At 38.9% G+C, this 12,309-nt stretch overlaps 2 protein-coding genes across 3 annotated transcripts; one reads left to right on the top strand and one right to left on the bottom strand.

Moving 5' to 3' along the window:
* Positions 1-736: 736 nt before the first annotated feature.
* LOC109218397 (FACT complex subunit SPT16-like) lies at positions 737-6,147 on the top strand. 2 transcript variants are annotated; one of them, XM_019382765.1, is made up of 2 exons: positions 737-1,058; positions 2,655-6,147. In XM_019382765.1, exon 2 carries the CDS (start codon positions 2,676-2,678, stop codon positions 5,865-5,867), a length of 3,192 nt encoding a protein of 1,063 aa, XP_019238310.1. In that variant the 5' UTR covers positions 737-1,058; positions 2,655-2,675; the 3' UTR covers positions 5,868-6,147. The 2 variants fall into 2 exon arrangements, with proteins under 2 accessions (XP_019238310.1, XP_019238309.1); XM_019382764.1 differs by having other exon boundaries at positions 2,650-6,147.
* Positions 6,148-7,083: 936 nt separating this feature from the next.
* LOC109218396 (FACT complex subunit SPT16-like) lies at positions 7,084-11,800 on the bottom strand. Its single transcript, XM_019382763.1, has 3 exons — positions 11,584-11,800; positions 11,402-11,459; positions 7,084-10,642 (listed from the first exon to the last, which is right to left on the bottom strand). The coding sequence occupies exon 3, from the start codon at positions 10,571-10,573 to the stop codon at positions 7,361-7,363; it is 3,213 nt and encodes a 1,070-aa protein (XP_019238308.1). The 5' UTR covers positions 10,574-10,642; positions 11,402-11,459; positions 11,584-11,800; the 3' UTR covers positions 7,084-7,360.
* Positions 11,801-12,309: the final 509 nt, after the last annotated feature.

The raw sequence follows: 12,309 nt of genomic DNA, 5'->3' as shown, positions 1-12,309 counted from the left end.
AGTATTTACTGTGAGAGAATATGTGTGCATCATTTATTTATTTATTTTGGTAATGTGCAGCATTCTATCATTTTATTTAATGAGATGGTATCAAATCAATATTTCATTTTAAACTAAATATCATAGTTTGAATTTATATCAAAAACTAAGAAAAAACCTTGATACTTCAAGTTGTTCACATGCAAATAGTGATCACGAGCTTAATTGGCTTTCATAGACTGTTTATTAGGAAATAAAGTTAAGGCTGAAGAGATTCAACTCACTTTATCTGGATATAACCAAATTTATAATTTTAGTGTCACATATATAATTAACAAGTTTTTTATTTAACAAGAAAAATAAATTTTGAAAATTAACCATCATAAATATTACCAATCTAAGCGTAGCCTGAAAAAGAATTAGAGAATGTATTATTTGAAAGACCTAATAACAAAGAAAAAGTACACACAGTGTAGCTTTCCTGGCTATTTGAATAGTGAGATGATTTTGGTGGGAAACATGCTTCTATATTCCCGCCATTCGTAAAACGCATGAACCGAAACGACGTCGCAATTTTTATCCACGCAGCGCACTTCAATTGACAGCTCACTGCTGCTCCCTGACATATTTAAAAATACCAATATACCCTTTACAGTTGCATAATCCCAACTGGCAATCAGTGTAATTCCTTGTAATCCGAGACCCTTTTCATATCAGTGATGAATATAACTAGTATCAAATTTCCAAAACCCTTTCGGTTTTCAAATCAGTCATTCGCTCCCATTCTCTAAACCCCTTTGTTTCACTCAATGCTTCCTTAGAAATTCGCAGTTTTCATTTTCGTTCATCAAAATTTTTCTCTATTTTCCAATCATTTCCTCGTGCTTAGATTTTCTACGTTTTTTTCACTGTTCGATCCGTTTTTCAGTGCTCATTTGAACACTTTTCGTGTTTATGAAATATAGTACTATTTCGAAATCCTTAATCTACTCATTGCGCCGCGCACTACTCCCAATTGTCAAGTTTTGAAACCCTAATAGGGTTTCGTGTTCTTTGCTCAACTCGTGAGAACGAACTATGTGAGTTTCCCCCCTTTATTTGTCTCTTTAATTTGAGCACGTTTCCTCTTTGCATGTGACTTTCAAAACCCTAATTTGTGGTAAGGATCCTAGTTTTGTTACATTGTAGGGATTTTTCAGGGTTTGTGCTTTTCCATATGGAATATATCCGGGAGCATTTGTCACATTTGTAGTAGCTTAGCCAACCATAATTTTGAGGCTGGAGTCTAAGTTTGTGAATATGATGTATTGTGTTGGAGTCGACGGGGAGCATTGGATCAACTGTAAATTTGTCTTGTCTCTGTGTGACTTATAGGGTCATGGGTTCGAGCCGTTGAATCAGCCACTTATGCTTTACCAGGCTAGGCTGAATGCGGGCTGCCTTTTTAAGTCTAAGTTTGTGAATATTGGTGTTTTCAAGTGTGGTTGTTGTGTGAAATATGATGTTTTCTGTGGGGTATATTTCTACTTTGTTTTTAAAGCGTGTGTTATAGAACCCTAAATTGGGGCAATTGGAGGTTGTGTTTTTTGGGGTAGTCTTTTGTGTGCAATATAGTACTATATTGGTTAGACATTTGTTATCTTTGTTTTCGAGAGCTTGTAGTATTTATTATGCAGTAGCTTCGGTGAACCTTATTTTGTCTTACTTGGAGAATTGGTGTTAGTCTGTTTCTGTGAGTTTAAAGTGTCAGCTCTTGACCATTCAGTTTTGCATTGTTTTACTATGTGGGTACAGAAAGCCCCACGTTTATCAGAATAAGATAAAGCTTTTATACTTGCCCAGGACATACAATGTTTAATTAAAGTTGGTATATTTGTATAATGTGGAATCTTCTGTAGGCTCTTAATCTATTTGGTGTTTTTAAGTTTTTGCTATAATTCTGTTCAAAGTCCAATAGTTTTCATGAGAACATGTATATTGAGTATCAACTTCACACACACAAAAAAGTGTAAAATGTGTCTCAATAGTTATGAGTTGTTCGTTGATTGTGGTGGGTCCTTTGTTGTTTTTATGAGGAAGATGCATCAAGCAGTTAAAATATGCTTTCTTGGAAATTAAATTTTTCTGAAAATCATGGATTATGGTGGCTGTCATAGTAATTTCACGTTTTCCTTTCCCTATTTTTAATTTATCTCCAAGTTATTGTATATCCTTAAAGAGTCTCTTCATGTCTTGCCTTTTGAATTTCCCATAGCTTGAAGGGCTGTGCTTGGCAATTCATTAATTGACCTCATTTGTTGCATACCAAGAAATTGCATTGGATAATTTACCCGTTCTCTTTTATCTACAAAAAACTAAATACTTGTTTTAATGGGCAACTCCGCAACTGAGATACAGTACTTATTGACAAAAATGGCGAGACATTGGGTTCTTGTGAGTGATATTTATCATATATATATAACTATGAAAACAGTGTGAGATTGTCCATATGAGTTTCAAGTTTTTTAAAATTCTAAAGGAATGATGATTTAACAATGCTTACTCAGCAGACATATTTTAGATTTTTGAAACTGGAGTTGTTGGAATTTGTAGAGAGGATCTCTTAAGATTGCATTTGTTATATTCTCCTTCTTTAAGTAACTTGTGCACTTTTTGTGTTTTCTTGTCCAGATTAGTCAAGGAGTCATAGCCATACAATGCCAGAACAAAAACAAGGAAATGGTCCCCCTGCTAATGGGAATGCGACAGGTGGAAATGCTTATACAATTGACTTCAACACTTTTAGTAGGCGACTGCAAAACTTATATTCACATTGGCGTGAACATAAAGATGAGTTTTGGGGCTCTTCTGATGTCCTTGCTATAGCTACTCCACCGCCTTCAGAGGACTTGAGATACTTGAAATCCTCAGCTGTAAATATTTGGTTACTTGGATATGAGTTCCCTGAGACTATAATGGTCTTCGGAAATAAGCAGATACATTTTCTCTGTAGCCAAAAGAAAGCTTCATTGCTGAATGTTGTGAAATCGACTGCTAAAGAGGCTGTAGGCGTGGAAGTTGTCATGCATGTGAAGGCCAAAAGCGAAGATGGGTCTACTCAAATGGAAAACGTGCTCCATGCTATCCGTCAGCAGTCAATATCTGATGCTTATGATGCCCCTGTTATTGGAAATATTGCACGAGAAGGCCCTGAAGGAAAGCTCTTGGAGACATGGACTAAGAAGATAAAAGATTCTGGCCTTCAGCTTATTGATGTGTCGAATGGACTTTCTGACCTTTTTGCTGTAAAGGACCAAAATGAGCTAACAAACGTGAAGAAAGCTGCACATCTGACTGCTTCTGCTATGAAGAACTTTGTTGTTCCGAAGCTTGAGAAAGTAATTGATGAGGAGAAGAAAGTAACACATTCCTCGTTAATGGATGACACAGAAAAGGCTATTCTGGACCCTGCTAAAGTCAAGGTGAAGCTGAAAGCTGAGAATGTTGATATTTGTTACCCTCCAATCTTTCAGAGCGGTGGTGTTTTTGATCTTAGACCCAGTGCTACAAGCAACGATGATGGTTTGTATTATGATTCTGCCAGTGTCATCATATGTGCAATTGGTTCACGATACAGCAGCTATTGTTCGAATCTTGCCAGAACGTTTCTAATTGATTCCACTCAGATGCAGACTAAAGCTTATGAAGTACTTCTTAAAGCCCAGGAGGCAGCAATTGGTGCATTGAAAGCTGGTAACAAGGTTAGTGCTGTTTATCAAGCAGCTCTTGCTGTGGTTGACAGGGACGCTCCTGAATTGGTTAACAACCTGACAAAATCTGCTGGGACAGGGATCGGTCTTGAGTTTCGGGAGTCAGGGTTGATCCTTAATGCTAAGAATGATAAACTGTTGAGACCGGGAATGGTTTTCAATGTGTCACTTGGTTTCCACAATTTGCAGAATGAGACCAAAAGTGAAAAGAGTCTGAATTTTTCACTTTTGCTAGCAGATACAGTGATTGTCACAAAGGATGGCCATGATGTGATCACCCATTTGAGCTCCAAAGCTTTGAAGGATGTGGCCTATTCCTTCAATGAGGATGATGAAGAAGAGGAGCCGCAAGTGAAAGCCAAGTCCAATGGTAGGGAGACCATGCATGCCAAGGCAACACTTAGGTCTGACAATCATGAAATTTCAAAAGAAGAGAAGAGGAGGCTGCACCAGGAAGAACTTGCCCGTCAGAAGAATGAAGAGACTGCTCGACGTCTTGCCGGTGCAGAAAACTTAACTGGGAATAGCAGGGGCACTGCTAGGTCTTCAACTGATGTTGTTGCCTATAAGAGTATCAATGACCTGCCACCACCCAGAGAGATGGTTATTCAGGTTGACCAGAAGAATGAAGCCATCCTTCTACCAATATATGGTAATATGGTTCCTTTCCATGTGGCTACTGTTAAGACTGTTTCAAGCCAACAGGACACCAACCGTAACTGCTACATCCGAATCATATTTAATGTTCCTGGTGCCCCTTTCTCACCTACTGATGCAAATGCATCAAAGAATCAAGGTGCCATTTACCTAAAGGAAGTTTCGTTTCGTTCCAAGGATCCTAGGCACATAAGTGAGGTGGTCCAGGTGATTAAAACACTTCGACGCAATGTTATGGCAAGGGAGTCCGAGAGAGCTGAAAGAGCAACTTTAGTGACTCAGGAAAAGCTTGTCCTTGCAGGGAATAAATTCAAGCCAGTTAGGCTGCCTGACTTATGGATCCGTCCCACATTTGGTGGTCGTGCACGAAAGCTTACTGGTACACTGGAAGCTCATGCCAATGGTTTCCGGTATTCAACCACAAGACAAGATGAACGTGTTGACATCATGTATGGTAATATCAAGCATGCCTTCTTCCAGCCAGCAGAGAAGGAGATGATTACCCTTGTTCACTTTCATCTGCACAACCACATCATGGTGGGGAACAAGAAGACCAAGGATGTTCAGTTCTATGTTGAGGTAATGGATGTGGTCCAGACGCTTGGAGGTGGAAAGAGGTCGGCATATGATCCAGATGAGATTGAGGAAGAACAGAGGGAAAGAGATCGGAAGAACAAAATCAACATGGACTTCCAAAATTTTGTGAACCGGGTGAATGATATTTGGAGCCAGCCTCAGTTTAAGGGACTCGACCTGGAATTTGATCAACCTCTGAGAGAACTTGGGTTCCATGGGGTGCCCTATAAATCATCTGCATTCATTGTACCAGCCTCCAGCTGTTTGGTTGAGTTGGTAGAGACCCCATTCCTTGTGATAACCCTAAGTGAGATTGAGATTGTTAATTTGGAAAGAGTTGGATTTGGGCAGAAGAACTGTGATATGGCTATTGTTTTTAAGGACTTCAAGCGTGACGTCATGCGGATAGATTCAATCCCTATTTCATCCCTTGATGGCATCAAGGAATGGCTCGACACAACTGACATCAAGTATTATGAGAGCAAGGTGAATCTGAATTGGCGTCAAGTGTTGAAGACCATAACTGATGAGCCACAGAAGTTTATTGATGATGGTGGCTGGGAATTTTTAAACTTGGAAGGTACTGACTCATCATCTGGAGATTCAGAATCAGACCAAGGTTATGAACCTTCAGATGCTGAACCTGAGTCAGATTCTGATGATGATGAGTCTGATAGTGAATCTCTGGTTGAGTCTGAAGATGATGAGGAAGAAGAAGAAGATGAAGAGTCAGAGGAAGAAAAAGGTAAAACATGGGAAGAGCTGGAGAAAGAAGCAAGCTATGCAGATAGGGAGAATGGGAATGAATCAGATAGCGAGGATGAGAAGAGGAAGAGAAAGAAGAATTTTGGCAAGTCACGAGTTGGTCCCAATTCTGCTGCCAGCAAGCGAATGAAGTTCAGGTAGATGTGTTAGAAGGCCGTTTCTTTATTAGGTTCCTTCAGGATGCGCAGAATCAAGCTGCCTAGAAATAGTTGTCTTAACTTATTCTGAATCTTAGAATTGCTTTCATTTTGTTTCTTCTTTCACTGCTTTTGGTTTCAAGTAGGTAATTTTGATCTTGTAAATTAGTAACTTCAAATCTGCGGAAACATATGTCTAATGCTTTTATCTGTTTTGCCTTTGAGAAACCTGCAGATTGTTTGTCTGAAAGTTGCATATATTTGGCAAATTGTCTTGGGACGAATTTTAAGCATGTCAGATTAGAAATTCTAGCTGTACATGCCTTAGCTTGGCCTTTTCATTTTGTCCTTTTTAGTATGCGATTCTACTGATAGACATTTGAAGCTTCTGTTTCGTATTGGAATTGTTAATATTTCTGTAGCAATAAGACAATCTGCTAGATCATGCGCTCCTCATCCGAGCGCAGAAAATTGCTCCCAAGAGACACGGCAGGCATATTGATCATGAGTAGAATCTTATAGCCAATAAATAACAATGGGATAAGTGATGATCTTCATTCCATTGTTAACATTGACAGCCATGCCTCTGTTCAAGGTACTTCCTATAACTCTACAGGATTTCAACATCAAAGTTGCATCAAATGTTGGTTCTCATAACGTATTCCATCCTAAGTTGTCTGAAAATCAGAAGTCTGCCTCTCTCAATTGGTTATCCATGGGACAGGAAAAAAAGCAAAAAACAATAAAAGATGCATATGATTTCGAATACATCTTCCCATTTTTGCACTGTTGCCCCTAGTTCTTCAAGTAGCTTAACTGAAAGTAGAACTAAAGGGGGCATAAAACACGTAAATAACACCATATTTCTAATTTTGCCTTATGAAATCAAGCGGTAGGATGTTGCGCAACATAGTACTGTGGTGGTAATTTGCGAATGGCTGTTCGAATTTGGACAGACAAATTGCCAAACGTGTCAGCCACATACATTCATCAACTGGTACCAGTTTCAGATCATTTCACAAAAGATTTAAGCCATGCAGTCACATTCTCATTTCAAGCTGTAGTAGCCTAGTGCATACCTATGACACATATGTATCCAAATATTTACAAGCTTATAGTATATGCGATAATGCTAAATACTCCCAGGTATTCCTGTAACACTAAACGATAGGTAGAACACGAGCTTTTGTACTATAAGAGACGAACATTTATCCTACTTGTCCTTGAAAATGTAGTTGAATAACAACTGCCAAAGTTCTGAAAAATGAGAAGACAACGTCAATGGATGAACTGAAACTTAACCCAACTTAAGTTGCATAATCTTATGTTACACCAATAAACTACTTCGCAAACACAGAAAAAGAGAGCACCACTATACTACAAGAAAGACCCAAGTCTAACTCAGTTGTCTCATAAATATTTTACAGCTGCTTATAATGACCTTATGTAGCCTAAACAAAAGCCTAGAACGGAATAGCAGGCTACCACTGTCACTCTTTACCTAAACCTGGGTCTTTTGGATATGTTGCTAGCGAGATTTCTTCTCTCTGGAGGACGACCTTTCCCAAAAGCCTTCATATTCCTCCTCTTCCTATCATCGTCACTGTCTGATTCCGCTCCTTTCTCTCTGTCGGCATTGCTTGCTTCTCTTTCTAATTCTTCCCATGTTTTTCCTTCTTCTTCGGAGTATTCCTCTGAGTCCTCTCCTTCATCATCTTCTGACTCCACTACTGATTCGCTTTCATCATCTTCCTCGTCTGACGAGACAGGCTCTACATCTGAAGGTTCATATCCTTGATCAGACTCCTGTGAGTGGTCGGATTCCGAATCAGTACCTTCTAAATTCAAAAACTCCCATCCGCCATTCTCTATGAATTCTTCTGGATCATCAGTAATTGTTTTCAGTATCTGACGCCAGTTCAGATTCAGTCTGCTCTCGTAGTACTTAAGGTCAGTTGTATCAAGCCACTCCTTGATACCATCAAGGGAAGTTGAAGGAATAGAATCAATTCGCATAACATCTCTTTTGAAATCCTTGAATACAATTGTCATGTCAAAATTTTTCTGCCCAAGCCCAACTCTCTCTAGGTTGACTATCTCAATCTCATTGAGAGTGATCACAACAAAAGGTGTCTCTACGAGCTCAACAAGGCAGCTAGATGTTGGGACTATAAAAGCTGTTGACTTGTGGGGTACCCCGTGGAACCCAAGCTCTCTCAACGGCTGATCAAACTCCAAATCAAGCCCTTTAAAGTGAGGCTGGCCCCAGAGGTCATTCACCTTGTTCACAAATGTTTGGAATTCCATGTTGATCTTATTTTTCCGATCCCTTTCACGTTGTTCCTCCTCGATTTCATCAGGATCATAAGCAGATCTTTTTCCACCTCCAATTGTCTGCACAACATCCATCACTTCAACATAGAACTGCACGTCCTTGGTTTTCTTGTTTCCCACCATTATGTGATTGCGCAGGTGAAAGTGGAGGACGGTAATCATTTCCTTTTCTGCTGGCTGGAAGAATGCATGTTTGATGTTACCATACATAACATCCACTTTCTCATCTGACCTTGAAGTTCCATAGCGGAATCCATTTGTATGAGCCTCTAGAGTACCAGGAAGCTTTCTCCCCCGACCACCAAATACTGGACGAATCCACAGATCTGACAATTTTATTGGCTTAAATTTGGCTCCAGCAACTTGAAGTTTCTCCTGTGTTACTAAAGTTGCTCTCTCAGCTCTCTCTGATTCTCTAGAGACAACCTGCCTGCGAAGGGATCTTATTTGTTGAACCACTTCAGTGATGTGCCTTGGGTCCTTTGAACGAAATGATACTTCTTTAACATATATTGACCCCTGGAACTTTAGACTATTTGTGTCATGAGGAGTGAATGGAGTGCCAGGAACATTGAACATTATTCGGATATAGCAGGTACGGTTAGTATCTTGTTGACTAGATACACTTTTCACAGTGGAGACATGGAATGGTATCATGGTTCCATGAATAGGTAAAAGAATAGCCTCGTTCTTCTGGTCAACCTGAATCATCAAATCTCTTGGAGGTGGCAGATCATTGACGTTCTTATATGCAACCAGTTCACCAGTGGCTTTCACAGCTCCACGGCTATCTGACCCCCCAGAACTTCCTCCTGTGAGCCTCCGTGCAGTTTCTTCGTTCTTTTGGCGGGCCAATTCTGCCTGGTGTTGCCGCCTTAGTTCCTCCCTTGATGTCTCATGGTTAACTGACCTAAGCATAGCCTTGGATGAGAGTCCATCGGCGGCTACAGGCTTAGCTTTGACCTTCGGCTGCACCTCCTCTTCTTCTTCATCCTCATTGAATGAGTACGCCACATCCTTTACAGCTTTAGAACTCATAGAAGTCACCACTTCTGGAGCATTTTGACCAATAACAACTGTATCAGCAAGCAAGACACAAAATTTTTCAGTTTTTGGGTTTTTAGACTCTGTTTGCAAATTCTGAAACCCAAGAGACACGTTAAAAACCATGCCAGATTTCAGCATTCTATCATTCTTGCCGTTAAGGTTTAACCCTGATTCACGGAACTCAAGCCCAATTCCAGTTCCTGCAGATTTCGTCAAGTTTGCAACCAATTCAGGTGCCTCCTTTTCGACTACACTGAGTGCTGCTAGGTAGGAATCACCAGCCTTGTTTCCTGTTTTCAGAGCTCCAATTGCAGCATCATGGGCCTTCAGGAGGACTTCATAAGCCTTGCTTTGCAATGGATTGGCATCAATTAGAAAGGTCCGAGCAACATTTGAGCAGTAACTATTATATCGAGAACCAATTGCGCAGATAATCACACTAGTCGAATCATAGTAAAGATTCTGCTCATTGCTTGACGCACTTGGTCTCAGATCAAACTCTCCTCCACTCTGAAAAATCGGAGGGTAACAGATGTCAACATTATCTGCCTTTAACTTCACTTTAATTTTTGCAGGTTCAAGTATGACCTTTTCAGTGTCATCCATTAGTGAAGAATGTGTCACCTTCTTCTCCTCATCGATAACCCTTTCCAGCTTTGGGACTACAAAGTGCTTCATCACGGATGAAGTCAGATAAGCAGCTTTCTTCACATTCATAATTTCAGCAGTGTCCTTGACAGCAAACAGATCAGAGAATCCATTAGTTACATCACTGAGCTGAAATTGTGTATTCTTTAGCTTCTCAGTCCAGGTTTCTAAAAGAATCCCTTCAGGAGCTTCTCTTGCAATGTGTCCAACAACAGGCATATCATCACCATTTGACACTGACTGATCTTGTATAGCTTGAAATATTGCATCCATTGCACCCGTTCCGTCATCTTTTTTAGCCCTTACATGCATAACAACATCCACTCCTACAACGTCCTTAGAGGTTTGCTTGACAGCTTCAAGTAAGGAGGCCTTCTTTTGGCTACAAAGGAAATGGATCTGCTTCTTCATGAAAACCATGATAGTATCAGGAAATTCATACCCGACCAACCACATATTCAAAGCTGATGACTTCAGATACCGCAGATCCTCAGATGGAGGAGGAGTTCCTATGGCAAGAACTTCAGAAGCTCCCCAAAGTTCATCATTGTGTTCAGTCCAGTGGGCGTATAACATTTTCAATCTTTTACCGAAGTTCTCCAGATTGATGGCATAAGCATTGGCTGATCCGGATGCTTTGTCATTAGAAACCTTGACATTACCATTCCGGCTATCAGCCATCGAATAGGATGAATATAGGTCCTTAAACCCTCGATAAAGTGCAGCGCCAAGCGAGATGATCAGGAGAACCTGTGAAAAAGCTAACAGAAAGTTATACTTGTATCCCACCAGAGAATGTGAAGAATTTAAGATAAACAATTGTATGAAGTTAAAAAATTAGCAGATAATTGTATGCTAAAAATGCAAGAAGAAACTGGACAGAGTTTATGGATTTGCTGGCCAGGAAAGGGAAATCACTTGTTTCACATGTGTCCTTTCAGTTGAATCAATTTAACTACTCCAACAGATATGAACTTAGGAAAGTAAAAAAGGAAACTACTGCATTTGAAAATCCCAATGATTTCTGACCATTTTCTCAGTTATACAAAAAAAGTAGATTTCATCCTCTCGTTCTTGTTTTCCTATGGCTATGGTTCAGTTCAAACCCAATACTAACATATTCTGAGATAAAAATTGACAAACGCCAACTTTTACAGCGACGCCACCTGAACTAAGCCTTAACAACATTTTCAAGATCCACAAAAAAAGGTGTACAAGATTACGCTAGAGTTATTTTTTCTCTCCCAAGCAAAAACTTTCATTTTCATAGATAGGATTCTAACAACTCTAATAAAAAACACGTATAGTAGTAAATAAAAAGAACAATCTCCGAGCTGAAAAACATTAAAACTAACTAATATGAATCTTCAAAAGTTTAACTTCCAAAATCCAAAAGAGCTAAAGGTGTTCAATTTATCAGAAATAAACTCACACACAGTAACTATCCGAAATTTATAAATAAATAAAAAATCAATAAAGAGAAATTAGCACCAGAAAGTAGAAACTTACATAGCGAGTGATTGAGTCTGCGTTTCAGGAATGAAACTCTCTCCGATCCTTTAATATCCTGGTCGTATAACAAACAGCTCAAAATTTCAGAAATTATTTTCAAATTATACGTTTGAATCACAAAACAAAAAAAAAATCAATTAAAAACAAAAAAGGAAAAGAAAAATGATGAATTAGCTTACATGATTAAAACTTTTGCGATGATCAATACAGATCTGATGTGTTTATATTAAACAGGATGGATGAAGAAGATCATCAATGGAGCTCCGAAGGAAGAAGATATACTAAATATGTTTTGTCTGATTGAAGATGTGGGAACTCAGTTCAGGGTTCGTTGCGTTTATATACGCTGTGCATAATGACTTCCTTTATCCTTCCATTTCCAACATATTACTCAGTTATACGGATCCCTATTACCCCAAAATGTATACCCGTCGTCTTTTCATTACATATCTACCCTATTTGTATTTGTAACTTGTACTAATTTGTAAACTTGCTATTTTTTTCCTTTTTTTAATCAAAGGTCCATCATTATAGAAAATTTTGTCAAAATTGTATGGCGTAGCCAGTTTTTCGGTTGGCTATTGAAAAATAGCCACCAATCTAAATGTAATCGATTTCTAGCTATTTTAACTTAAAATATATGGTAAAATGACATAACTGCCCTTGACCTTTTTAACATACTGTTTAGTAACTTTTTATCGCCTTTCTCTTTGTTTTATAGCATTGTACGGATTTAGCTTTCCTGAGAAAGCACTTTTCTTCGAATCTTGTCTGGGTTATGTCCAATTTTCTTCAAAATTATGGGTGAGTTTTGTTTTTTACGATAATGTGTTTGAATTTTCGTTATTATTGTTGGTTGTTTAGGTTTAATTTTCGTTATTATTGTTGATTTCAGTACTGTTAGG

This window comes from Nicotiana attenuata, unplaced genomic scaffold, assembly GCF_001879085.1.
Source record: "Nicotiana attenuata strain UT unplaced genomic scaffold, NIATTr2, whole genome shotgun sequence".
Classification (NCBI taxonomy): Eukaryota; Viridiplantae; Streptophyta; class Magnoliopsida; order Solanales; family Solanaceae; genus Nicotiana; species Nicotiana attenuata.
Note: the sequence above shows the minus strand (reverse complement) of the source record. Positions and strands in the feature narration are given on the sequence as shown.

Excerpts from the sequence above, each read along its gene's own strand:
- LOC109218397 (XM_019382765.1), top strand. The coding sequence starts at position 2,676 with ATGCCAGAACAAAAACAAGGAAATGGTCCCCCTGCTAATGGGAATGCG.
- LOC109218396 (XM_019382763.1), bottom strand. The coding sequence starts at position 10,573 with ATGGCTGATAGCCGGAATGGTAATGTCAAGGTTTCTAATGACAAAGCA.